The sequence below is a fragment of the Drosophila obscura genome, unplaced genomic scaffold (genome assembly GCF_018151105.1).
Source record: "Drosophila obscura isolate BZ-5 IFL unplaced genomic scaffold, ASM1815110v1 contig_179, whole genome shotgun sequence".
Lineage (NCBI taxonomy): Eukaryota > Metazoa > Arthropoda > Insecta > Diptera > Drosophilidae > Drosophila > Drosophila obscura.
Window position 1 is genome coordinate 4,176,791 of NW_024542766.1, and position 27,544 is coordinate 4,204,334.

The 27,544-nt window shown below is 46.2% G+C and overlaps 2 protein-coding genes and 3 non-coding genes across 5 annotated transcripts in view; 2 read left to right on the plus strand and 3 right to left on the minus strand.

Annotated features, from left to right (window-relative positions):
• LOC111081068 (protein outspread) overlaps window positions 1-21,654 on the plus strand; it is a 107,838-nt gene extending 86,184 nt beyond the window's left edge. Inside the window, exons 3-11 of the mRNA XM_041592223.1 lie at window positions 6,859-6,924; window positions 7,633-8,212; window positions 15,396-18,220; window positions 18,305-18,439; window positions 18,508-18,647; window positions 19,967-20,116; window positions 20,195-20,312; window positions 20,529-20,991; window positions 21,362-21,654. Coding sequence (XP_041448157.1) covers window positions 6,859-6,924; window positions 7,633-8,212; window positions 15,396-18,220; window positions 18,305-18,439; window positions 18,508-18,647; window positions 19,967-20,116; window positions 20,195-20,312; window positions 20,529-20,991; window positions 21,362-21,570 — 4,686 coding nt within the window. The 3' untranslated portion in view covers window positions 21,571-21,654. The remainder of the gene's footprint in view (window positions 1-6,858; window positions 6,925-7,632; window positions 8,213-15,395; window positions 18,221-18,304; window positions 18,440-18,507; window positions 18,648-19,966; window positions 20,117-20,194; window positions 20,313-20,528; window positions 20,992-21,361) is intronic.
• On the minus strand, window positions 79-2,282 carry LOC111081491 (alcohol dehydrogenase). The gene is made up of 4 exons (XM_022377573.2): window positions 2,182-2,282; window positions 1,127-1,252; window positions 633-1,037; window positions 79-546 (listed from the first exon to the last, which is right to left on the minus strand). The coding sequence occupies exons 2-4, from the start codon at window positions 1,217-1,219 to the stop codon at window positions 280-282; spliced, it is 765 nt and encodes a 254-aa protein (XP_022233265.2). The 5' UTR covers window positions 1,220-1,252; window positions 2,182-2,282; the 3' UTR covers window positions 79-279.
• Window positions 21,655-22,697: 1,043 nt separating the features above from the next.
• Window positions 22,698-22,769, minus strand: Trnap-agg. The gene has a single exon. It is a non-coding gene; the product is annotated as a tRNA-Pro (tRNA).
• Window positions 22,770-22,987: 218 nt separating this feature from the next.
• On the plus strand, window positions 22,988-23,059 carry Trnap-agg. The gene has a single exon. It is a non-coding gene; the product is annotated as a tRNA-Pro (tRNA).
• Window positions 23,060-23,349: 290 nt separating this feature from the next.
• Trnap-agg lies at window positions 23,350-23,421 on the minus strand. Its single transcript has one exon. It is a non-coding gene; the product is annotated as a tRNA-Pro (tRNA).
• Window positions 23,422-27,544: the final 4,123 nt, after the last annotated feature.

The following is a 27,544-nucleotide window of genomic DNA, read 5'->3' on the forward strand; positions in this document are numbered from 1 at the left end:
TGGCATTTATCTATTTATTTTTTAATTAAATGAGAGGCTACTACGCCTTATCGTTTTTGTGTTTTTGTGTTTTATAAATTTCTCAAATATAATTTTTTATTATCATATTCAAAACGGGTGGAGGGGGGTTCCATTTAAAGAGAATCAAATCAGCCTTATTGCCATAATATATGTATATACGTAACAAATTGAGTGGAAAAAACGAAGCTAAAAGCTAAAACGCCATGGCCCATTGCATGGGTGTGCAGTGTGGGGTGTGGGGACTGGGGGGTATCCTGTTTAGATGCCCGAATCCCAGTGCTGGGTCCATGTGATCGGCTCCAGAGTGCCCAAATCCAGCTTCCAGATGGCACCATTCTTGTTCAGCTCAATGGCCTTCACAAAGTTCTCGGCACACTGCTGAGATGTCTGGGTGGGATGCTCCAGCAGCTTCTCGGCTACATTGGGCTCCACATCCAGCCACGAGTTGAATTTGTGGACCAGCGTGGTCTTGGTAATGCCAGGATTGACAGTGTAAGCGGTCACACCAGTGATGGGTGCAAGTTTCTAAAGGGATTTGCAACAACAAAAAAAAACAAAAGAATTAGTTTCAGTTTGGCTGATGGAATTATGTAATAAATATATTTTCTTACCGCCAGGGAGCTGGTGAAGTTCACGACGGCGGCCTTGCTGCCAGAGTAAACGGGCACCTGGTAGATGGCATTGAAACCGGTGACGGAGCCAATGTTGCAAATGATGCCGCCTGGGCCGCCCTTGCGCTTGTCCCAGAAGTCCAGAATGGCTGTGGTGGTGTTGACCAGACCCGTGTAGTTGACGGCAATGGTGCGCTCAATCTGGTAATCATCCAGGATGCCGGCACCGTTGATCAGGATATCGACGGTCTTCAGCTGGGCAAAGATGGTCTTCAGCAGTTTGGTCGTCTCACTGATGGGCACGGTCACATCGTAGGGATAGAAGGTGACGGTCACCTTGGGATTGATTGCCTTCAGCTCGGCAATGGCAGCCGGATTGTCAATGCGATCCAGGATGACCAGGTTCTACAGAGTGGGGATTACACGGGATTTTTGGGTTTTAGGATTCCATAGTAGAGTCCTATGGAAATAGATTTCTCTCTCTATCGCCTTACCTTCAGATCACGCTTAACCAACTCCCGGCTGGTGTCCAGGCCAATGCCGCCCAGACCGGCCACGAAAATGACATTCTTGTTGGTGAGTGACATTCTGTAGTTTTTAGCTTTTTGGTTGTTCCTGACCTGGGGGGGAATCGACAGAAATGGTTCAACGGTTTGTTAGATTTCTTCTGGTTTCAGTCCTCGTATTTATAGGGAATTTATTTCATTTCAAGCGAAGCTTTTTTCCACATGGAAGCTTCCTTCATTCACGTGAAGCTTTTTTTTTTTGTTTCTTATCTCTGTCATTACGTGTCGTTCGTTCGTTTGTTCGTTTGTTCGCTTCGTCTACTTTCGTCTACGCTTCGGTTTCGGCTCGCTTTGTTTTGGTTTTATGCCGGTAAATTTATGTTAATACGCGTATGTATGTGTGTATGTGTGCCTAATCAGAAATACTAACCATATACTTGTCTGTATGTGTGTATGCATGTACATATAGTAAATTATGTCTATGTTTAGAGTTCAGGTTCTTGAGGAAAACTACTGCGTGTCTGCGGCGAGCCGGCGGCGGGCGGGCGTACACGCGCGATGCCTGCGCTGATACGACAGAATTGTGAGGGCATATTTATTCTGAGCAAAGGGGGAGCGTTTGCGTTTGCGTTGGCTTTGGACAAAAAGTGTAAATAAATAAATTATTTTGGACCAGAGCCAACAAAACGATTTCCCGCAAACGATTTCCTGAAACGCGAGTCTGCCGAATTTTAAAACCGAGAGAGAGAGAGAACTATTTTTATAAACTGCCGCGACGCGTAATACGTCATACGAATGTTGATCACTTTAACAGCTTTAAGGTCCGTGGTCGGTTGGGGGGGGGGCAGAATACTGCCAGAAATTTGACAACATAATTTGCACTTTTCTAAGCCAGACTCGAAACTTATTGAACCGAACTTCCCTTAATCTCTCTCTCTCTCTCACTCACTCTCTCATGTTCACTTCGCGACAGTAACAGTGTGGGTAACAGTAACAGAGTGGGAGCGAGGTTTGCCGACTGTACATGCATTACAGTTACTTACTTGATCGATTGAGTTAGATGTGAAGAAATGCTGGTCCACGCCTGTGCTGCACCTGACAACTGCACTGAGACAATAATCGTGGTCCTCGACATGTGCGCTGCCTTAAATACACTACGGCCGCGCCCCTTTAAACGCCTCTGTCGACGCAAACGCAAACGCACACGCCGACGCGACGCGACGCGACGCCAGCGCGCTGCAATAATTCGTAATAATGTAAAATGCAAATAAAAATAAAGAAAACAAAAAACGAGTAATGCTAGTCGAAGCGTTTAATACACTTGCTGTACGATGGCACCCATGGCAGAATTGTGAGGGCATATTTATTCTGAGCAATGGGGAGCGTTAGCGTTATGCTGCTGGAAAAAAAGAGTGAGCCATGGTACACTGATTCCATATTGAACAAATTTACTTGATTATTAAGTCAGTAGGATGGACCGGGACTAGGAATAGATCAAGAATAAGTTTACAAGTTTCAAGCATTGTTTTAATTAGATATACCCTATTAAAAGGGTATAACAAATGATCTGCAGCCATGTGCAGAGCGCAAACAAATATGTAAATTGAAAAGAAAGGGAACGACAAGCCAGAGAGGGGCATGGTGATTGATAAAGTGGGAGAGGACAGCAGAAGACCACAGCATCAGCGAGCAATAGCAACGAAGAAGAGAGCGCGAGAGAGAGCGCGCGAGAGAGCGAGAGCAAGAGCTTTAACCTTCATTGAATGTCAAGCAACGTGATAGCGGCTGCGCAGCGGTAGTGTGGACCCAGGCTTTGATAGTTGTTGCTGGCAATTGAACTTCGGCTTAATTTACATTATTCAGACAGCGAGAGGAGATAGTAGTGTGTGCCGAAGGGCGGTGGAGAAGGGGTGCTGCGCCAGACGGAGGCGCGAGGCATCTACATATAGAATCAGTCTAGAAAAACACACACAACACACGCCCCCTAAAACGCAGCTCATTAGCAATCGCTCGCTTGTCGGCCGGTCTGTCTGTCAGTCCGTCGGTCAGCGCAGAAACCAAGCCCACTTCAGAGCCGCCGAGCAGGAATAGCGGTTTCGAGTGTGTGGTGTACTCAAGAGAGAGAGGGAGAGCTGAATACTGAACAAGTATGTAAGTAAATAAGCAAACACAAAAACAGCAACAGTTAAATGTTAACCCGTTGGCGGTTCCAGAACGTAGATATGAAGCATAAGAAATTATCATATCATAAATATATGTTATAAACAGGTATTAAATATACATACATATATCCATAAATGCACAGACATTTTTTGTTATTGCCAAATTTTTTTTTTTCTATTTTATTTATTTTGTTTATATTTTTCTTTCATATTTATTTATTACTTGACCATTTACCAAATGTTCCATATGTTGTTGTTCTGCAATGCCACTTGAGCACATTGCGTCATCAGTGGGTTAAGCGTAGTAAAGAGGTCCATGGATGGGGTGGGGGTGGGGTAGCTGCAAAATGTACGGCACGTGTGATGCAATCTCGAGAGAGAGAAAGAGAGAGATAAGCATTGCGGAAGAAATGAGCTTTCAATTTGCATATAAAATACGAGTAGTGCAGGAACCGTACTTGAACCTGTTTATTGATGTGTAATATATGCACAAATTTATGTACATAAATGGATTGCGAATATACATACATACATACTCACGAGTATATACTCGTAGATGTGGGTTAAAATCGAATATGTATATAGGATTCGATTTGTATGGCAATGGAAGCTGGAATTATTCTTTGCATCAAATCGGTCGCTGCAGCTCTGACGTTTGTTAAATTTGAATACTAAAAATTATTTTATAATATTCCATAATCGTTTTGGCCCCCCAAGTGGGTTATCGCGCAGAGAAGCGTGTGCCCAGAAGCATGTGCAGAATGCATGCTAAGGGAACTCCGTAATTTAACAAAGATATTCCATGCCAGAATACCCCTATCCACTGACCTACTAATCAATGGGGTTACCTTTTTTCCCTGGCAACTGGCAACTCGTCCACTTAAATTAAACGATACTCCATATACGAAAAATCGTATGACTGTGCCCGCCCAGACATCGATTTGATATGGGTTTTTTTCCTATCAGCAGACGGCGGACGGTGCCCAAAACATCTCAATACGAAAAGCCCCACCCAGCCATTGAGACATTGAGTACAGTGTGCCGCCTGCCTGCCTTATCGCGTGGTGTCCGGGCATAAGTGTGGCATGGCCCCTGGGTCTACGCTGCCGGGCTGACATTCAACCTCTTGGGGGGGTAATGACGCCAACAGTGTACCTGTCAAAACCAATTTATGTACGTACACAAAACATAGTCGGTAGGTAGACTCGTATGTAGCTGTCGTTCCTCTAGCTAATTAAGCCACTGACTACTGGCATTGTCTTCCCGCAGTGTTATGTGGTGTGCCTATTGAAACGAAACTGGGGCTTCTAAACGGCACTGGCTAAGCGGCTTACCTATATACATATGTATGTACCCACTGCTAGAGAAAGGCGGGAAGATGGTATGGGATGCCATGGTATGGTATAGTAGTGCCGTGCGTTTGCATCTTTGCATCTTTTTATGCGAGCATAATCTAATTTACAATTCGACCCATTTGACTCATGTCTGACGACCCATTTGACTCGCCTTTTTGTGGTACATATTCTCCTGGGTATGTGTATGCATTTATTTCTGTGTGGGGGGGCCTGATCAGATTTCCCCTTTTACGCTTGACTTTGCTTTGGGGTCTCGTTTCGCGTCTCTCTCTCTCTCTCTCTCCCTAATCAAAACCGCACAATAGTTGCATCATATTATTTGCATTTCTAATGGGTAAATCTGTGACGGCTTTGCATCAACAATAATGCCAAGCATCAATCATCTTTTATACACTTTCAGAAGCGTCTGGGAAACTGCTTTAAAGTTTGATAAATTATGTTGCTAATTGGGTTTTTTTTTTTGTTGCTCTTTTTGTTCTTTTTTAAACCAAGATCTTTTGGTTTTCTTAAGGAATTGGGTGAAACGAATTAAATTTGGGGCACTTTTAAGACTTTTGATCACTTCGTAGATGATTAATGCCTGAATAATGCCTGATTAATGCCTGAATTAAATGAAAAACAAATGTTATGAAATATTTAAAGGTACTTGAAAGATACTTCCTTAATCTAAAAAGTAAGCGCTTCATTTTTTTTTGTTTAATTTCCAACGATTGCGCAACCAAAAGAAGAAAGCTAAGCTCTTGCAAATTTTAAAAATGAAACCTCTCACTTCATTAGACCCTTCTACATTCTGTTTCTGCGCCTCCCCGCCTAATCAAATTCATTAGATTCGCGCGCTTCAATATTTATGAATTCAATCGAGAAAACGCAAAAAAAAAAAACGTAGCCAACGAAAAGGAAAAAGGAAAAATAAATAAAGAACTAGAGCGTAAAGTGAGAAATGGTGCTGCTGACTCTTGATTATTCGTTTGGCGGAGTTCTTTTCTTTTCTCTTCTCTGCTGCTACGACGAGACGAGTGTAGGTCTCTCTCCTTATAAATAAAATGCTCGACACACCTCACCACACACACACACAGCACACACATGTACTTCTGCAGATTGTGTTGCATGTTGCCATGGTGTTGAAGAGAAATCAACTTTAGGGAGTTGCAACTTGCAACGACGATGGCTGTGTGGTGGTGTGGTGCAACACATTTCAACGTCATCTTCGCTGAAGGTTGAGCTTAATTTGCTTTGACTTTTAGCAATTTGCATAAATATCAGACACACTGCAAGTCAAGTCCTACGCTGCTGCGTGGCATGGCATGGCCTGGCATGGCATTGCCCGATTGCTGCTATGATTCTGCTGGCACAGAATCAGCAATAACAATCAGAATCAGATCCAGATGCAAGTCCCCCGTCATCTGGAATCTGTGGCTGGCATAAAATACGAGTACTCCACAGGCGATGTGTGTAGAGCACGAGAGCGAGGGCGTTTGGGGCTTGGTTACCTACCTTTTCAATGGGAATGACAACAGCACAAAATATGTGTATATGAAACGAACGAATTATAAAGGAATTATGATTTCTGTCGGGGGCGTTGAATATAATTTACCCTTTTTTTTTTTTTTGCTGCCCCCTCCCCTTTCCTATTTCATGCAGCGACAATGCAAATACTGGCGATCAGGCGAGATCAGGCAAACAATCTTTGCATACAATCTGTACCTACACGTACAGATTGCTGGAGAACAAATATGGTTTTCAGAAGATCACATGATCTCTCATGGGCAGAAGGGAGAGATGGGAGAGCGCTTTGAGAGATTAACAATATGAGCAAAAGATCTTCAGAGATTTATATCGAAAGTGAAGAGAGTTCGAGTGGATTGTTTGGCAAAGATCTTGGCAGATATATGCATTGCTAACCTGCATAGATCGGTTTATAATTATTAAAAGTGTAAGTAAAATATTTAGATAAGCTGAAAAACTGCTCTTAGGTTATTATTTAAGGTGTTATAACACCTAGCATGAGACACAAAATTCAACGTTATTATTCGTAGCCGTCTTTAGACACCTCTAATGGCTTTCAGTCGAGCAACTGAAGGTTCTACTTGATACAAAATTATTTTTTACAGCAATAAAAAAGGCATCAAGCTGATCTCAACTTAAATTATATTTACTTTGATTTTAATACTAATTCCATTTTTCATTTTGTTTCAATTTTCAGCGCTGGCAGCGACGATGGTTTGTGCTTTACGACGATGGCGAGCTTACGTATTCGGTTGATGATTATGTGAGTATTTTAGTTATAATTCGAATTGGAATAAATTACGCAACATAAACAAACATCGCTAGGAATGCACAAATATAGCAATATATAATCCATGGAAGACCCATTAAAGCGTGCAAACAATGGTTATTATTAATAGAAATTGTTGTTTGTTTGAATGCCCCCTAAAGTGGTTCTTTGGCGATAAGAAATATTAATAAAAAAGTGTACTAAATACATTAAGCAATGCTCCCCGGCATTGTTTGGCAATATTTGTATGATAAGAGAAAGACCTAGAGAGAGATGTGAATTTCGTTTAATTAAAAACAAACGACCGTGCAGCCAAGTGCTAGCTAATTATGGCCTTGCGCTTGGCCTTTCCACGCGAATGAATGTTGGACATACATATCTTATCGCTCAGAGCCATATATTTTGGCACATCAGACTAGCTCAACAAGTTGGCGAAGTGTTTTGCGATGCAAAATGATTAAAAAATTAGAAAAAACCAGGGGGAAATGGTAGTATAAAGAACCGACCACTGGTAATATACAAGGCACGCACGATGAATGGCTAGTTTTATGGCTTAAACTGTATAAACATTACTCATACCCATTAAAGTGTGCAAACAATGGTTATTTAATATTATATAATATTATAATATTAATTTTAAAGGGACCCACAAATAATATATTTTTATTATATATATTTTTGCTCTTTTGCTCTTTTTTACAGCCCGAAACCATACCGCAGGCCTGCATTGACATGACCAAAGTGCTGGAGGTGACCGGTGCCGTGGAGGTGACAGGTCATCCCAATTCCATAGCCATAACCGCACCGGAGCGTGTCACCTTCGTAAAGGGCACCAGCTCCGAGGAGTCACAGTGGTGGCTCAATATACTGGCAGCCTTTCCCAAATCCAAGGGACGGCACAAGCGCAGTGCCACGCTGCCGGGCGGCCAGGTGGTTGGCAGTCTGCGGCAGTCGAGCAACATGGATATGTCCACAAAGCTGGGCAATCGGCATAGCTCGTATCACAAGGACACGCTCACGTCCTCCCAGTCGGCGGGTAATCTGTTGACCAGCCTCGATCTGAGTCCCAGCTCTACGAACACGGTGGGATCAACGACGGTGACCAATACGCCGGGCACTGTGGTGGATGATGATGAGGAGGACGATGGCGTGGAAACGGGCGAGGATGTGGACGAAGACGATGAGGAGGATGTGCAGCCAAGGAAAACGAAGGCGGCGACCAGCTGCCTCATCGGACAGGATGAGAACAATCGAAATGCGGGCAACGAGATCACAAATCGGGGTGAGTAATTCAATGGACTGAGAAATATAAATAAAATATACATATACAAAATAAATAGCTGATATATGACAAATTTAAAGGGACAAGATAATTTTCAAAAATATATTTATTCATCCGCAAGTGATTCTTAATAGTATTGGGAACTTTTTGATGGCGAAAAGAATTTGAAATTACAGATTGTTGAAATTTGAGAAATTTTTAGAGTAAAAAAAATATTTCTAAATGCTGAACTCAAAAGCTTTTCAAATGAAATCATTGAAATTAAATGCTTAGCAAAAGCACAAACCCGCTCATAGCAATCAGCTTTTGACACACTAAACAACACTTCGTTAGTGTAAATTAGTGTAAAATTCAATTAAATTTCTTTCATATAAATCTGCTAGATCTCCTAACAATTGGAAAGACTTAATTGATTGACTCGAATGCTAAAATTAAAAAAAAATAAACTAAATAAATCTCTCCCTGAAGTTGAAGTAAATGTTCTACCCTTTGTTCCAAAATCCAATTCAGAAAATCTCTTATTTAAAATCACTCAAACCATTGAATACTTTAAATCTCATCATGATTTAAATAAATTTAAAATCCAAAATAAATTAAAGATTAATTAATACAATTTGCCAGGATCCCCTGATACTTGTTCATGCCAAAGCATTTATTATTTACAATTCCGTATCTGCGTGCTCTGCGCTGCTCTGTTCTGCTCTGTATTTTGTTCCCCTTGACAGCCCGTTTTTTTTTTTTTTTTGTGTAGTCCCATCCGCAGTTTTGTTTCTCTGTTCGCAGGAGACTCTCGTATCGGCTGCTATAATTTTTATGATCATTTATGGCTTGCAGCAATCAAAATTATCAACCATGCCCCAGACGCAGACAGACAGACGAACAGACAGACGGACATACAGTTGAAGGATTGCAGGGCTGTCTAGGGGGGACAGCAGCATCAGAAATGGGGCAGGTACTGGGACAGGGACGGGGCACATGGGGCATGGGGCAGTGCGTGCAGCTAGTTAAAGCCACAGCCACGAAATTAACCTTGAATTCACACACACACACATAGAAGGGGGAATGAAGCTGAGGATGGGGCTGCGGCTGCTGCTGCTTCGTATCCCCTCCACTACTTAAGATCGTATAATGGTAGGCTTCATAAATTTTCTTTAGATCCCATACCAGACACACACAAACACACAGAGAGTAGAGTAGAGTAGAGTGAAGTCCGAGAAGGTCTCTTTGGGTTCTCGTTGGGTTCGTTGGATGCTGCCCTGCTGCCTGCCTGTCCTGCCCTGCCTGCCTGCCCTGCCCTGCCTGCCTGCCCTGCCGCCTGCTCTCCTGTAATTGCAGTTACTGTGAATGTTCTCACATACATTGCTGCAGGATACTTGTTCATGGAAAAATGATATTCACGCTTAAATTATAGTGTGTCTGCCCCACAGATTCGTACGAATGGGGTACACATAGAACTTTGGCATAGGACTACTTGCTTGGGACCCTTTCATGGTTTGGCAGTACACAGATCAACCCCACCCACCCTCACTATCCCCTCTCTCGCTGTCCCTGTCTGCAAATTCAAGGCTCAGCCCCCCACATCAAATGGCATTATTCTGTTGATAAATCGGCCAGTTAAATACGCGTGAACCAGTTGGAATTGGACTGCACACTGCCCCCCTGCGAAATGGAAAGCGAAAATTAACCATCTTCACAGATTTCCATAAGGTGGCAGAACATGAAAAGTGCCGATTACATGGCCACAAGGGACATGCATCGACAAAAGAACTAAAAGAAGGCACTGATTGGGCAGCTACACATGGAACTTTGATTTTTAATGGTAACTAAATTCAGAGAGGGAATATAGTACTTATGTATAATGCGTGTTTGTGGATATTTTATAACAGCACACGAACAGCAGCGAACAGAAAACTTGCGCGCTCTCATTCTCTCTCTATCTACGTTCGATGTCGTTTCGTTCTCATTTGTTCCCGCTGGAAATGTCACCGCCAAAACAAAATCGCTCTCATTAAGGCTCTCATTCTCTTCGTTCGATTTTGTTTCCTTCTCATTTGTTCCCGCTGGAAATGTCACCGCCAAACGAAATCGCTCTCATTAAGGCTCTCAATCTCTTCGTCAGATTTCGTTTCTTTCTCAATCGTTCCACCTTGAAATGCGTCGTAAATCGAAAACGCTTTATTTGTGACTTACACTTTGTGACTTCTTATTCTTTAATATTCAATGGCAGTTTCATTATTCCTTCGGATTATTTTATAAAGCCTTACTATAGTTTTCACGGTTTAATCCCATCAGTATGCATATGTTTCATGCCAGAGCTGAACGCTTCTTCAGCATTCTTTGAGCGAGCAAAAACCTTTAGTTTTTCCTTTAATTTTCCAATGAATATTCCTATCAATTACTAGCGCTTCTGGGCGCTTCTCCACACTCTCTAATGCAAAGCTTTACACACAGTTCCCCCGCCCCAACCAGCAACACTGCGCGTTTCTTTTTCGATTAGAGAGAGGCGATACTCATACAATGTTTTTGCCGGGTAATAGGAGGTCTAAGTCTGTGTCCGTGTCCGTGTCCGTGGAAAGGCGAAGATCAGTTACCGCGGTACCACTGTAGAACACTCTAGGGCATTTTTTTTGTGTTACTAGTTGGCTGGGCAGCTTCTTTCTGTTGGTGGTGCTGACACAGACTAATTACATTCCATCAATAAGCAAAATTGTGCGCCAAATGAGGCAATTCATTGGCCGCTCTGCCCCTTGCAGCAAAAGCAAAAGAGACACACAACTTTCTGAATGAAAAAGATCTGCTTGGGCTGGCAGCTGGGGTTGCAAGTTCGGAGAGCCTTAAAGCTTTTAAAATGCACAACGACAAAGATTATAAACTGTCTACACCTAATAGCCGTTGGGGCAGCAGTCACTGGAGATGGAGAGAGAGAACAGTGTCAGGATGGGGGCCACGTTGAAATATATTTTGCAAGAGACCAACGAGAGATAGGCCCCTCCGGCGGGACATGTGTGGCGTGGCGTTCAACTGTGGGTATCTATCCCTCTATCCCGGACTCAGTGTGTGTGTCTGTGGCAGGGCCTAGACTTAGTTGTGTAATGGGCAAAGTTTCACGGCAAAGTGAATAATTACAGTGCAAATAAATCTCGCTTAGAGGAAAGGGGGTAGTAGTAGTATTCTCTTTGGTTTATTTTTCGACAGCAAAAAAAGGTGACGAAATGCAAGAAACCAACCAGACCCCATCTGCCCCCTCTACAGGCAACAATCAAAGCATCAACTGGCAACAGAAGTTGCCTGCTGCAGCATGGAATTAAGTGCAAGATTGTATTACAAAAAGACAAATTATAGACAGCAGAGGCAGCAACAGCAGCAGCAGAAGGGGCAACTCTGTGGCACTTATGAGGGGCAGCAACAATGTTGCCTCAGCCATGAATCAGTTAGGGTTTATCCCTAGAGCAGGAAGGAGGGAAGGAAGGGCTCCCCCCCATTCTTATCGGGTACTTAAACTTAACCCATGGGCACAGGGCACAGGCTTTTCATAGTATATCAATCCTTAATTACAACCCTTTCTGCAACATTGTCTGTGTGTCTCCTCCTGTGTGTGTTTGTGTGTCTCTGTGTGTGTGTGGAGTTCCATTAGTTCATTATCAATCTATTGAGAAACCTATTATGCCCCAAACAGACAAAAAAAAAAAGGGCAAGAGAAAGAGAGAAGAGCAGAGCGGTGGGTTCCCTCTGCACCTTAGACAACTTCTGTGCAAATGCAAAATGACAGCTGCGCAAGGAGCTGCGCGACTCAGGAGGAGGCGTCTGGGGCCAGCTAACGATGCAAGTTGTACGATTTACGAGACTTGCAACAAACACACACACACACATAGAGGACGAGAACCAGCAGCGGGAGCAGCAGCAGCATCCACAGAGTCACCGTCACCACCATCACCAATAACCAATCAATATTCATAAGTGTAACGACTTGCAGGCAAAATTTATGCAACCTGGGTATGGGTGGGGGTATGAGGGTATGGGGGTCTCGTGACTGCAGTCTGCAGCAGCAACAGAGCAGAGGGGCACTGCCAGGGGAGGGGCAGTTAGAAATTTTTCAAAGTCATCGTGTGAGGGGTACCCGAGGCAAAAGGCAATTTTCGCTTTCGTTCGCCCAAAAGGCCGAGAAGAAGGCAGGAGGCGCATCAGGCAGGTAAATCAACTTGCAATTTGATTATTTATTGCGTCTGAGGCGGAGTTAGCTCCAAGCAGAAGTTGGACGGGGGCTGGGGTGAGGGGATATATAAAGCGGAATGGGCGGCTTCAGGAAGACACATACGAGGAGAGGGGCATGGGGCATGAGGCATGATTGAGTGGGTTGTTCTGAGTGCGCTTAATTGTGGCCATAATTAATCAAATGTTTGTTAATTAAAGAAATGAAAAAAAAAATACAAAAAAAAAAAAACAACTCAATGTTGCAACCACCTGGATGCCCCCCTCCCTGATCCATCAGGGTATGCGAAGATCGCAGGGACTCTTAAGTATAATTATAGGTCTCTCCAGCACTCTCTCTCTCTTTCTCTCTCTCTCTGTCAGCCATCAGCACTCGCTGGCCTACAGTCGAGTCCCTACACCCGTGCGTCATGGCCATCGCCAAGCCATCCCCATATATCAGAGAACACAGTTTTTATCAACTTAATTACACTTAGCACCTTACGCGTCTTTTCTTTTTTTTCTCCCTGTTTCTGTTCTGTGGGCTGTGTGCTATGCTCTGATTTGATCTTGAACTTGAAAGCGCGTAGTAAAAGCCACAATAAATATTAAATGGTGCAAAACACATCAGCATCAAGGGCAGCAGCGAAAAACAGCGAAACAAAGAGCCCCCCAGATAATAAAGCAGAAGTAGCTAAAGTCGTGGAAAGGGTTCACAGGGAGGAAGGGGACACAAAGGACAAAGAATCGAATGGGAGATGACCTGTAGAGTGGTGCAAAAATAAAAAGAAGCAAGGAGTTGGTTTAGTATTTTCCTGAAGTATTTTCTACAGATTTATTTTCTACTGTTAAATTTCCCAAAAATATTCAACGATATGTTTACTTTTTTCTCCCTTTTGTATAAAAAATTTCCCTTCTAAAACTCTCATAATTCTTACGCTATCTATCACCCTTCAAACCCCCAACTAGCGCACAGTTTTCACTCTCTAATATGCCATAAGCCACACGGCTAAGGGATACTTTACTTCTTTTCTTCTTTGCTCTGAAATATCACCACAAACCTCATGCATAATATATCAAAGGATCTCGCTGGGCAGGCGTAATCTCAACCCTCTACAAAGTAGCTTCAGGGTCTTGTCCTTCTCGTCCTGCTGTCCGTTCTTCATGGGTAATATTGTATCATAAGCATTATAAATTCCATTGCTGACATAGTCGCCGCATCGTTTGGGGGCCCCACTTTTGCCGACAAGTCGCGACCAATTAAAGGCATACCCCCATGCCCCATGCCCCATGCCCCATACCCATCAGGCCCGCAACTCCCGCTCAGCCACAGAGCGGAGCGCTCATGCATCCCCTCCATTTAACACAGTAACCTTGAACCTGCTGCTTGCTGCTCCTACGGTGAGTCAGTTCCCCCTGTCAGTGAGCGGAGAGAGAGAGAAGGCGGACGTCTGCTGATGACGCCAAAAGGTTTTCAGCTGTAGCTGGGGTTCAGAGGCTGTTGCTGCTGCTGCTGCCTCCTTTCGCTTTTTGCCATTTGGTTGGTGGCTTTCTGGTGCTGTGGCTGTGGCGGCTGTTGATGCGGCCAACAGCTCAATAATCAAGATAAACGCCGGACCAGCCAAAAAGCGACCAACCAACCTGTTCGACTGACCGAATTGATGCGCACTCAGAGACGGGTCTCACTGGCTGACTGGCTGACTGGCCTGGCTCTTCTTTTTATGGCCAGTCGGAAATTTGTATCATAATCATAATAAACTTTAAATGTGTGCCTCTCGGAGGAGGCAACAACAGACAGTTGCCAGTGGCAGCCACAGACAGACAGACGGACAGACAGACGGACAGGCCTGGGGAACAGGTCGAAAGTCTAAATATATATTTTGTAATCATATATTTTATGGGACAACTTGGAAGCGAAGCCTACGTCCAGGTCTCTTCTCTGTGTTCTGTGTGATGGTTCGTCCTCCTCTCAAGTCCTCGACTCGTTTTGGGTGTTAATAAAATTATGGCACTCTCTGTGGCTTCTCTCGCTCGCTCTCTCTCTCTCTCTCTCTTACTCTCTGAGGATTTCTCTGCGTTTTGGCTGCTTATCGCGATCCTCCGATTTTCACCCGATCCTCGAGAGGATCCCCTTACAAAATTTCTGGTGCGCCGTTTTAATAATTTTATTATATTTGCGCGGACATAACTTTGCTCTCGCTACGCGATTTTATGGCCCTATGCTGGGCATAAATATTGTTAGGCGGGTGGCGGGCGGGGGAGAGAGTGTAGACCGCAGCGAGATCCCTGTGTCTAAGTTAATTTCAGTCAATGGCATTGATATGGTTTCTACTCCGACCTCTGAGAACATGCTCAAACATGCTCATATTTCAAAGTATTTAATGAAGACGTTGGGCCAATTATGAAAATCGTGGGATGGGGATGAGGATGGGGATGGGTGGAATGCGCGTAGCAGAGATTGCTGCGTTGGCAGTGCAGTGCAGTGCGTTTTGGTGGCTCTGTGAAATTTATTATGGCTCGAAGAACCCTCCCATAAGAGCCCTGATTATCCGCCATAAGCGATCTCTCTCTCTCTCCCTATGCATCTCTTTCTCTCTCTCTATCGCTGTTCTTTTATGTTTACTAATTTATTTCTACAATAAATAAAAAGTAATGTTCTCTACTTTTGATTGGATTCAAGGGAAAACTAAAGAGTCGATTGTGGATAAATTGAGAAAGAGTTTTTAGAGCCAGAACGCGAAGAGTAGAGTCGCGGAAACTGCAGCGACTCACAGCGTTCCTTCACGTTAAGTTTTTGATTGCTCAATTCTTCTGCTTTGATTATCTGCTTAAGAGAATGAAGTCTGTGGTCTGAAGTCTCGTATCAAATATATATTCTGTAGATATAATTAGCATTAGCATTTATATTATTATTAATTAATTTCCCCCCCTTTAAATATTCCTTCAATAAAACTAATCGATATAAAACCCTCCCCCTCTCTTTATCCATTGCCAGTTTCACAACCCACCACATGCCTGCTCATCGAGGACATACGCAGGGATGAGAAGACCATCAAGGACATTGCCAACACCATAACGAACCTAAGTCAACAGCAGAACAAACGCTGGTCCACGGCCGTCAACAATGCGCTGAACATCAATCAGTACAGCAATCAATACCACTCCCATGGCCAGTACCAGACATCGCGGGACGAGACGGACTTCCAGGTATCCGCCGTCAGCGGCAGCAACAAGTCCCAGAGCAGCGGTGGAAGCGAGAGACCAAAGTCATTGCCACTGGCGTCCAACTCCACGCCGGCCATCGTCTCGGCCATAGTCAAGAAGATACCCACGGTGATGGTCTCCCAGCAACAGAAGCAGCAGCAGCAACAGCAGCACCAGCAGCAGGGGGAGAGCCTCGCCAAGACGAAGCCAGCGGCACGGCTACAGCTGCAGCTGCAGCTGAAGCCAGCGAAGCACTACCAGCACGAGCGCGGCGATCCGGATGGGGGCTGCAACATGGACGAGCTGTGCGCCAACTACATGGCCAAAACGGACGAGCTGCGAGCGGTCAAGGGAGGATCATGCATCAAGTCATCATCATCCTCCTCCTCCAGGGCCTCCTCCGTAGCAAGCAAACCCTCAGCCAAGGCCACGGTCACGGAGGAGTCGCTGAACGCCAAGAAGGGCTGGCTGATGAAGCAGGACAACCGCACGGGCGAGTGGTCCAAGCACTGGTTCACCCTCAGCGGAGCGGCTCTGTTCTACTACCGGGATCCGCTGTGCGAGGAGCGCGGCGTGCTCGATGGCGTCCTCGATGTGAACAGCCTGACGAATGTGCTGGCCGAGCCGAGTGCCAGCAAGCAGCACGCCTTCCAGCTGATCACCTGGGACAAGCAGAGCCTGCTGCTGGCCAGCCTCTCGCCCAGCTCGCGCAACAGCTGGCTGGCGGTGCTGCGCAGTGCCGCCGGCCTGCCCCAGCAGCAGCTGGAGACGACGCCCACGGCGGCGGCCACCAAGCCGACGGACATCGAGCAGGACTTCATCAAGGCGCAGCAGCAGCAACAGCAGCAGCAGCAGCTGCAGCCTGTGGCGGCGAGTCCGGCCACCACGCCGGGCACCCCCGCCGGCACAGGACCGCCCCACTTCTCGTCCGACGAGGAGTACCGCACCGCATCGGAGGGCGGACGCCGGGACAGCCTCGACTGGGGCTCCCCGCTGTCGCCATCCCCGCCCGTTCTGCGCAGCTGCCTGCGCAACCGCAGCCTCGCGTCTCTGCACAAGCGCAGCCGCAGCTCGCCGCCCAGCTCCAGGCGCAGCACCGTCGACAGTGTGGCCAGCGACGAGCTGCCGCTGCTGGTGGTGCCCGAGGAGCTGCTGCAGCCGGATCGCGAGCTCAAGCAGCAGTGCGAGACGCTGCGAGCGGAGGCCACGCTGCGCGAGGCACGAATGTCCGAGCTGCTGACCACGCTGCAGCGGACGGAGCAGCAGCTGACGGCCCGCCTGCAGGAGCAGCAGCAGCAGCTGAACGGAGAGCTGGCCCAGGCCAAGCAGAGTGCCGCCGAGCTGATGCACAGCCTCGGTGTGCAGCTGTCGGAGAGCCAGTGCCAGATCAAGCAGCTGGAGGATCGCCTGGCGCAGGGCATCGAGGAGAACGAGAGCCTGTACAAGCGGCTGCGTGAGCTGCAGGCGGAGGGCACTCAGGTGGCCAGTCTCAGCAATCTGCAGCGCCACAAAATGAAGCGCATGGACTCGCTGAGCGACCTGACCACCATCAGCGACATCGATCCGTACTGCCTGCAGCGCGACTCCCTGGCGGAGGAGTACAACGAGCTGCGGTCGCGCTTCGAGAAGGCCGTCAACGAGATTCGGGCCATGAAGCGGGAGCTCAAGCAGTCCCAGAACCAGTACGATGCCTTGGAGCTGGCCCAGGCGGCGCTGCAACAGAAGCTGGAACGCTGCCAGCTGGAGGATGGGGCGCAGCTGCAGCTGATGGCCGCACGCATCCAGGATTTGACGCTCAAATACAGCAGCTCGGAGCGACAGGTGCGAGCGCTCAAACAGAAGTTGGCCAAGTCCGAGCGACGACGATCGCTGTCGCTCAAGGGCAAGGAGCAGCTGGAGCTGAAGCTCAGCGAACTGCAGCGGGAGACCATCGAACGCAAGTCGGCGGTGGAGAGCATCAGTCCGGCCGCAGAGTCCTCGAGCAGCGAATCGGCGAGCCAATCGCCGCTGAATGCCCATCTGCTGCAGCGTCTGCACAGCCTGGAGCATGTGCTGCTGGGCAGCAAGGAGCGCCTCGAGCAGAGTCTCTCACAGCTGCAGCAAATCCGCGCCGGACAGCGTACTCGTCGCTCCGTTTCGCCCATGAACGACCGCAAAGATGGACTGCGGCAGCTGGAACGCGCCCTGGCCGAGACCTGTGTGCTGGTCAGCGAGCAAATGGAGCTGACCTGCGTCCAGGATGCCTGCCACAAGTGCTGCGACCTGCGACAGCGGGTGGAGAAGCTCTCGGCACTGCAGCAGCAGACGGAAACGGATCTGCAGCGCAGCGAGCAGCTGCTGGAGCAGCGAGAGAGCGATCTGGCCCAGGCGCTGGACAAGTGCGCCAGCCAGGAGCAGGAACAGGAGCTGCTGCTGCGACAGCGCAGCGAACTGAGCGACGAGCTGGGCAAGCAGCAGGAGCGCTGCAAGCGCCTGGAGAAGCGACTGGAGCTGCTCGAGCGGGAGCATGGCAAGCAGCTGGAGTGCCTGCGAGAGGTGTACCACAACGAGCATGTGAATGCGGCCGATGAGCAGAGCTTCCGCAAGCGCTACCAACTGGAAATCGAACAGCTGAGGGTGAGTAACAGCGCCCCAGAGAGAGGGAGAGAGAGAGAGAGTATCATCCATAACTAACACTCTTTGGTTCTTTTTGGTTCTTAGACGCTCTGCGAGAAGGGGCTGAGTGCCATGGAGACGACACATCGGCGAATCACCTGCGATCTGGAGCAGCAGCATAAGCTGGAAATCGAGCGACTGCTGGCCGAAAAGGAGACCGCCTTGGCCGAGGAAACTCAGGTGGGAAAGCCTATTGCAGGCCTAAGAAAATGTCTAACCTTGGATTGGCTTTTGTTCGTTTGTTGCAGGCAACACTCGCCGCTCTGGATGCCATGCGAAAAGCCCACCAGAGCGAAGTGCAACGTGAGGTGGCACGCTTCAAGCAGGAGTTTCTGCGACAGGTGCAGCGGGGCGAACATATGCGGGAGGATGGCACCACGCTCAAAGAGTGAGTAGCGAATGAATTTTGTATTTGATAACTTGATGGCAGAGCCGCTCAGTGTGCCCTGCCCTTTGACTGCAAACAAAAAAAAACACTTTGAACGCTATGAAAAGAGAACCAAAAAAAATAAGAGGAATCGTTGGCAGCTAGCTGCAATAAAATGGCAGTAATCTTTGCGATCTGTTGGATCAGCTATGAGGGAGTCTTAATCTGGAAATAATTTCAAAATTTTGTAAGCTGTAAAAGAACTGCCACTAGGACCAAGGACTAAGCTTTGATGAACACTTTTTGGGGCATAAAAGAACGAATATATATTTGAAGGCTTTTGCGTATACGACAACAGGGCTTAAACCGGCCTAAGGGCGTTGATTTCCTGCCTCTTCAGCTACCTACGTACGGCATTGCCCATTAAAATGTTGGCTAGAATCTCACAATTTAAGCCTCATAATATATTTACTCTACTTCCTATTTATTTATGCTACCCAATTCACAGCAAATTTAAACATTTGAGCCTGAGACTCGAGCATTTATTCTCCGCTCAAAAAGATTAAATATATGTGGTCTGATTTGTGGCAGTGCTGTTCGATCGTTACATCGGCTAACGATTGGTTGTAGAACCTGTCTACTAAGTCTTTGAATAACTTCATTTGAATATTCATTTTATGCATGATACATGATATGGTGTATGATGTGATATGATATGATATGTGTATCAGCAATAAATCATAGCATACCCATAATCAAGTGCAAAAGTCACTGAAATTAGGACTACAAAAGTCCTACTATACATTTTTATATGTATTTTTTATGTTTATGTACCTAGAAATGTAGGTATAGAAATCTTTCAAAGATATGTTTATAAATATATACATATATATATGTATATTGTTTTATATATTTCATCAATGAAAAAATATTGATTAGGCCATGCTCAGCAATGTATTTTTTTTAAATATATTCCTTGTACAATAATTTGAATAAATTCCAAACTGTGATTCAACTCACGTACGAGGAGTAGGCAGATGACATTTGCTGAAAGTGTGTTCTCTCTTATATCACTAAACGAACCATATATGTCATAGTTCGTAGAACTTTGATCTGTAAATATGGTGTTAATAAAGTGATAAGATAAAACCTAGAAAAATCAAGAAAGAAAAACAAAACGTGAGCACACACTTTCTGTGCAGCTGCGATCAAAAAAGATTTTCGAGTGTATAATTATTGTGAGTCTGGTACGAGTACAGTGAAGCTTACCAAAAAAGTTATAGTGGTGCCTGCTTGTGGCGACATCTAACTGTTTTTCCACCCCATCAAAAATAATGCAGAGAGGAACTGGAAGAACTGCGTCTGGAAATTCTATCGTTCTCGGAGAAATACTCCATAAAATGTGTGGAAAATGCCGCCCTGGAGGAGAAGCTGCATCTGGCCAACAGCAGACTGAGGCACTTTCAGCAAATGCAACAACTGGAACTGAGGTAAGGCTGAGCCACATACAGATCAGCCCCATGCCCAAGCATATATAACACAGAGCTTGCGTTTCCCCCGCCCCACAGAAATAAGCAATTTCGCGCCCATTTGGCATCGGAGGATCCAGCGAACGATGTGCATTTCGTCCAGGGCCTGACCACGGATCACTCCAGGGAGGGTGCTGCCCACTGCGAGGATAGCGAGGTAAGGAGAACATCCACATAGCTCATAGAAACACCCATAGAACAACAATTAACACTAGTCGTGCCACACTTGTGACTAACACTTAATCGCTGCAGCGACAGCGACAGCGACAGCGGCAACAGGCCAACAACTAATCCACTTTGTTACCATCTTCCCACTATCCCAAAAACCGATTACACAACACAAACAACACAACCGAATCAACCAAACCAACAGCCTGTACCCGTAACCGTAACCGTACCCGTACCTGTACAGTGTGCACCAGAAATAGTGGCTGCCACAACCACAACCACAACCACATTGGGAACAGCCAGCACCAGCGATACCGAATCGATAGCGAACCCCCAGAACCCACACCCAGCGCCAGAGTCAGCGCCAGAGTCAGCGCCAGAGCCAGCGCCAGAGTCAGCGCCAGCGCCAGAGCCAGCGCCAGAGTCAGCGCCAGAGTCAGCGCCAGCAGCCAATGATTTCGTGGAGCAAAGCCTTTTCGTGATACCACCCTCCCAAATGCCTCCCGCCGCAAACCAAAATCAGAATAAAAATCAAAACCCAAACCCTTCTGATCAGATGCAGATGCGAGCGATTCAGAGCGAATATCCCGAGCTCGAGGACGGCTACGAGCCGTGCTATCGGCCGTTCGATATATTTGCCATCTATCAGAATCGTTTGAGCTTCCAAGGTAAAAACGCCAAATGCATTCCTACCTCCTCTTCACGCTTCTCTTTGAGCTACGGGGCCAGCCCGCGCACCGCGCACTCTCCCCTCTTTCACTGTACACAACACACAAAACTCTACACAAAGCTCTGTCTCTCTGTCTGTACCTCTCATTCTTTCTTTCTGTGTCCGGTGCATATGTATATATATGTATATTCCCCATTCACTCACTCCTCTTCCCACTGCACACTGTCTTCCTCCTGCACATTAACCAGATATATTTGTTTGGCTTCCTAACTACTAACCCAAAGATGCGATATGCGATATGCGATTGTGTTTCATCAGCAGCTCAGCTAATCTCGGTATCTGTGTTTTGTTTATCGCTTTGATTGCAGGTCTAAGAGGCAGCTCCACGTTTGGCAAAAGTCTGCGTAAACAGGAATCCACGGCACAGACATCACCAGCATCATCAGAATTAATAGCACCAAGATACAGCACCCATACAGCACCGACAACCAATCCAAATAAGCCCAGTCACAACAAGCAAATGTTTAAAACGGCTGCCGTCATTAACATGCAACTCCACGAAGAAAAAGCACAATGAACAAAATGCAGAGGAAAATGCAGCAGAAAATGCAGAAGAAAATGCAGCAGAAAATGCAAAAGAAAATGCAATAACCAAGAGCAAACAACAGCAAAAAACAACAAAAAAAAAACAAAACCAGTGGAACAACCAAAGAATAATTAGTGCTAATAATAAATAAATAAATAATTATAAATATTTAAAATATATTTAATAACCAAGCAACCAAATCAAAATCAAGCAATCAAGCAATCAAGCGGCACAACATCATGATGTATGTACATATGCGATTAACATCTATATATCTAACAGAGCGCAAAACTGGTTGAGAATAAAAAATCATAACCATAATGATGATGTTGGTGATGTTGCAGCGTAACCCCAGGCCCAGCCCCATACCCTGAAATTGAGTGAAGGAGAGAGCTACCAAATGGAGTTCCCTAACACAACCATCCACGACTGTTCACCCCCCTCCAAGGTAAACTGGAAGGGACGTCGAGCAATGGACTAGAAAAAAAACTTACCCCCCCCCCCAACATAGCAGCAGCAGCAGCAGCAGCAGCAGCAATGCGATGCTGCTGCTGCGTCATCAAGCAACCACAATTTTGGGCCAAATTTATGTATTTATCATCTATCTATTCTATTCTACCATTACCATTGTAATCTGTATGTTATTCTATTGTACGTTTACCCAATTCTCTATGTCCACAAAATGTGTCATTTATTTATGATTATGTAGTTCTTAGGGTCTTCTTGACAAACAGTTTTTGCTCTAAGTTGCTTTTCGCCAACTTGTTCTGTTTGTTTCCGGTTTGTTTGTTTCTGATGTGTATTTCCGCCACTGTGCGACGCGATACCTGAACCTGCACTCGTGCTCGGCTTTGGTTACTCCCACTTCTGGAGAGGGAGGAGGCACTGGCCTTTCAGTTGCTTTGCCGGGAGCAGCCGAATCTCGGCTTCAGGTTCAGGTTCCAACCTAAATTCCACCTACATTAATGCAATTTTAATCTAGCTAAATAAGCGGGGCAAACAACAAATGTTAATATTATTTACCCATTAAGTCGTTATTTGTGCAACAAAAATAAATTCTATAAGCAATGTTTATAATTTGACAACAAAAACAAAAAACCAAAAAAGTTATTTCTCTTGGGCTCGTCCGGGATTTGAACCCGGGACCTCCCGCACCCTAAGCGGAAATCATACCCCTAGACCAACGAGCCGGTTGACGTTCGCTCGCCCAAAAGTCTATTTAGCTTACCACAGCCACAAAACGAGTTTACGTTCCATGGCCAAGGCGAAAACTCTTTGATTTTGAAAATGCAGCAAACCAGTTTCTTTTATTGTATTTTATTTCTCTGAAAATCACACTAAAACTATATAAAAAGTCATCGAAATTGCATTTGTTTTATTATTCGATGGATTTCAGTATTAAACAACTGGCTCGTTGGTCTAGGGGTATGATTTCCGCTTAGGGTGCGGGAGGTCCCGGGTTCAAATCCCGGACGAGCCCAAGAGTAATTCATCTTTTTTGAGTATATTTTATTTTTTAGTTATAGCATGTTTAAAAAGTAAACTTTAAATAAATTGTTTAATTGCATAAATATGCATTCTATATTTTAATAGTAAATTGCAGTCTTGTACATGGGGGCTTTTATTTATAGCTTCAGTTCAAGTATTCCATTTTAGTTGCGGTACTGTAAATATATTCTTTGTTGGGCAACTTCTCTATGCTTTAAGTATTTATTTATTTATTTTATATTATTTAAAAAATAAGAAAAAAGAAAAAAAATGATTTGACTTGGGCTCGTCCGGGATTTGAACCCGGGACCTCCCGCACCCTAAGCGGAAATCATACCCCTAGACCAACGAGCCAGTTGAACGTTGGCCGATCAATATAAGTTTTCTTATGGCAGCCACTCCATGTGCAAGCTTTTGATTGCGGAAGATGTAAGCTTTCCAGGAAAATCGTAGTAATACGGGAAAACAACACAAAAAACGAAAGCGCAATGAAGTCAGTCGTCTCGTCTCGAACTCATTACATGCCATTTCCAGTAATTTCTGCCATAGCCAGCAAAAAGAGATACTGCATAAATGAGTGTAGTGGAGTGGAGTGCAGTGGAGTGGAGTCTATGGTCTCGTATGGGGAGTGGTTGGTTGGTTGTTTGGTTCCAGGCAGTCTGCCGCTGCAGCACAATTCCTGTAAAAAGCAAAACCAACTAAGCAGAAACATGCGCGTACGTAGCTAGAAATCAGAAGTACCATTCCCATTCCATAAATGTCGACTAACGTTCCCTTGGGACGTGCGATTGCGAACGAGAACTGCCAGAGAGGGACAGATCAGAGACCAGAGCAGAGACAGACCAGAGCCAGAGCAGAGATCAGACCAAAGCAGAGACCCTTTGCAGGAGATTTTAAAATGCAGAATGCATTTGCTGTTATGGACTTTTTCCTGGGAAACTGCTGGGATCTTGGCCTGCTTTGGCAGCCACCAAACCAAACCCATCGACGACATATGGAGCTGTGTTCAGTTCAGTTGAGTTCCTTCTGGGATGCATTACCTTTTTTGTACGCCCTGCTGATCGAGTGTGTGACGTCACTTTGGGGATGAGTCCTCGCTCTGTGGCAGATTGATTTGAACTTTTACCCAATGGCTACGAATGTGGGTATCGAATCGGATCTGCCATTTCCCCCTGCCCCTCTTAATTCGCATAATTGTTTTTGCTACTTGGGAAGCAATTCGACAAAATGTTGACTAAACCAAAGCGAAACAGAAAACAACAAACAGAAAACATTGTTAAAATTAGTGAAAATTACAGGCCGCTGTTTGACTTTTGAATCACGATTTTCACTTCAGAGCCAATCGATACAATTTGCTGTTTGCGATTTGGCTGCAGTTTTCCCTTAGCCTTTCTTTGGACTGCCTGCCTGTCCCTGACTGCCCTTGAATTGGCGACTTTGTGGGGGGACGGACAGACAGACAGACAGCAGCCAAACAAATAAAATCCTGTGTGGCGCTTTGCTTTCAACTAACAATCCATTTTATTTGATTATCTCCACAGCTGCCGGCGGCGCGACGGTTGCGGTGCGGTTGGTGTGACGTGACGGTATCGAAAATTACTTAATTCGCTCGATTGGATAAATCGATGTTAGTGCCAGCAGATCAACAGATCAACAGATCAAGCGGAGGTTAAGCGGCGGCTGAGCGCAGCAGGTGAGTGAATGTCATTGCCGAAGGGTCACCGAACACTGAAAGTGAATGCCAGGGAGAGCATCGGGGAGCGATTTCTAGCTTTGAATGTGGGTCATTCGGATTGATTCCTGGGTGTGTGTGTGTGCACTGCTCATCGATAACATCGATAACAAGTCCATCAATAATGTGCATGGGAAGTCCGCCTGCTGTGCCGCCCCGGCAATTGTGTGGCATCCACTGGCAGGCAGCAATTGCATGTTGGCCCCAGCAAAGACATCATTACCATGCTGCACACCACCTGCAATTACCAGCTAGTTGTCCATGCAATTTTCCAACCATCCCATCTCTCCCATATGTGTATTATGCTGCAGCTCTGATTATTGCCGCATCTGTGATACGCAGCCAGAAAGGGGGGGTAAATGGGCAACGTGTAACTAGAATGCGAATGCTAATGGGTATGCTCAAGATCCCACTTAAAGTCCTCACACACATCCACGATGAATTTTCCGTTCTGGCCGCTCTACTTCTGCTGCTGCTGCTGCTGCTGCGATGAGGCAAGTTAATAGTGTGCTCAAAATGTACTTAAGATTGTAGATCTCCAGCTACAGCTCAGCTACAGCTCCAGCTCCAGCTCTCATAGTCCTTTCTGTATAGAGGGGTTCCAGGTTCAATCCAATTAGCAGACTTGAACTTTACTCGGGGGCAAAGCAAAGCAAAGCAAAGCAAAGCAATTTATGGGGCACAGTCCCTCTGAGCCCTTTCCCCCTGCTGCAACTAATTAAACAGCGGCTCGTAAATTGTTATGATATGTACCATAAAAGCTACGACAGTAAATCTTTCACCAACTTCAAAGGATATCGCTCTCTGGGCTCTCTGGGCGCTCTTTCTCTCGCCGTGGCTGTACGTGTTCGGTTCTTAACAAGCGCCAAAAACAAAATCACCGCAAATTAGAACAAACCCATCACGATCGATTACATTAAATAATGCTGCCTGCCTGCTGCTACGGCTGCTGGGCGCCTGGGCCTGGGCCATGTGCAACTTTAGCTTGTGTTCCTCTGCCTGTGGCTGCCGTTGCTGCTGCAACACAGATTCTAACAAAGCAGCGACAACATCAAAGGCCCAATGGCAAAGGCAAAGGCAGAGCCAACAAGAGCCACGACCCACTTGGCTCCAGACTCGGAGAACCGGCCACTGACTTCATTGAGGCATAACGTTCGCCTTGGATTCGGTTCGGTTTGGATTCGGATGCGGATTCTTTGGGCCTGTTATAACGGCCACGAAATTGCGCGCCCCAAAACAATGCCACAGCAGCAGCAACCGTGGCAGCAGCAGCAGCATCCAATCCACAACTTGCCGCAGTGGCACAAACGGTAGCTGGCGTTGATGTTGCCCCGCTTCTGCCAGCTTCAGCTTCCAGCTGGGCAACATGTTGTGTTGAAAAGGGAAAATTGTTTCGTTTCCTTTCGATTCGATTTCGCTCTGCCTCCGACTCCAACGCGGGACTCTCTCAGGGGATATTATGTTTGGTAGCTGTTAACATAAATTTATACTGCCTTTAAACTAATTGACGATGACAACTTCTGTGGAGCAGCAGCAGCAGCAGGAGGAGCAGCAGCAGCAGCAGCAGCAGAGGCAGCAACAGCAGAGGCATGCTGCATGCTGGCCGTGGCCTGGCATACTTTCCTAGTCCACTCATCCTTGCAGCGAACTGTCATCGGGCATTGTGGGCATTGTGGGGCTGGTCGCTGCCAGGCTCTCCGACTGCAATTTACGAGTGGCAAAGTCTTCGCATGCCTCAAAGCATTCACCAAATGATTCTGTGGCAGTTTGAGCATTTCATTCAGTAAGCATGTTAATTGGAAGGGCTCATCCATGGGTAGGGCGGGATTATGTCACGGCGAAGGGTTGCTTGGGGGGTTGCAGATGCAGCATTGAATATTCAACCATAATAAATGGAGCTTTGGAGCGGCTTAGCGCAGTTCTATTTGATTCTGCTCAGCCCTCAAGGGTTGCCTTCGATCTCTTGTGTCCTTTCGCTTAGGGGAAATTCATTCGCTTGTGCTAGTGGCAGCCCCCTGTTGCTGCTGTTGTACATTTTACCCCTGATGGATCGCAAAACATTGACAACAATTTTCGCCTAACTTCAACTGACTGCAGCTGACTGCATCTGACTGCTGCCTGCTTACTGCTGACTCCCCGACTCCGAGTGGGGGGGGGGCCAGTTAAGATTCAGTTTCATTAGATTTTCCATTTTCATAAACGTGTACGATCATCAATTGTCATTAGTGAAATTAAAAGCCAGCGTTTGGCGCAGAGATAAAGTGCCGTCTGTCAATGTGGCCGGAGGAAAGTTTTTGGCTTGGGCTCATTTCAGAGGCAGAGGCAGAAGCTGAGTTTGAGAGCTGCCTAGTGCCTGCCTGGTGGCAGATCAAGATAGTGTGTGGCAATTGATGGATTCGGGAAAGGAGCAAGCAGAGGAGCGAGAAGAGGAGTGAGAAGAGTAGCAAGCAGGAGAGCAAGCAGGGGAGCGAGAAGAGGAGCAAGCAGGGGAGCAAGCAGGGGAGCAAGCAGGGGAGCAAGCAGGGGAGCAAGCAGAGGAGCAAGCAGTGGAGCGAGAAGAGTAGCAAACAAGAGAGCATAGCGAAGGTGTGGGGAGCTGAGGGACCACCAGCAGCAGTAGGTAGGGAGGGAGGCAGCGAGGCAGGGAGGCCACTACAGCTGAGGAAGTCGACAACAAGTTGTAAGAACAAATAAACAATTGGTAATTGTTTTGAATTGGGAATGGAAATGGCAATGGCATTGCCA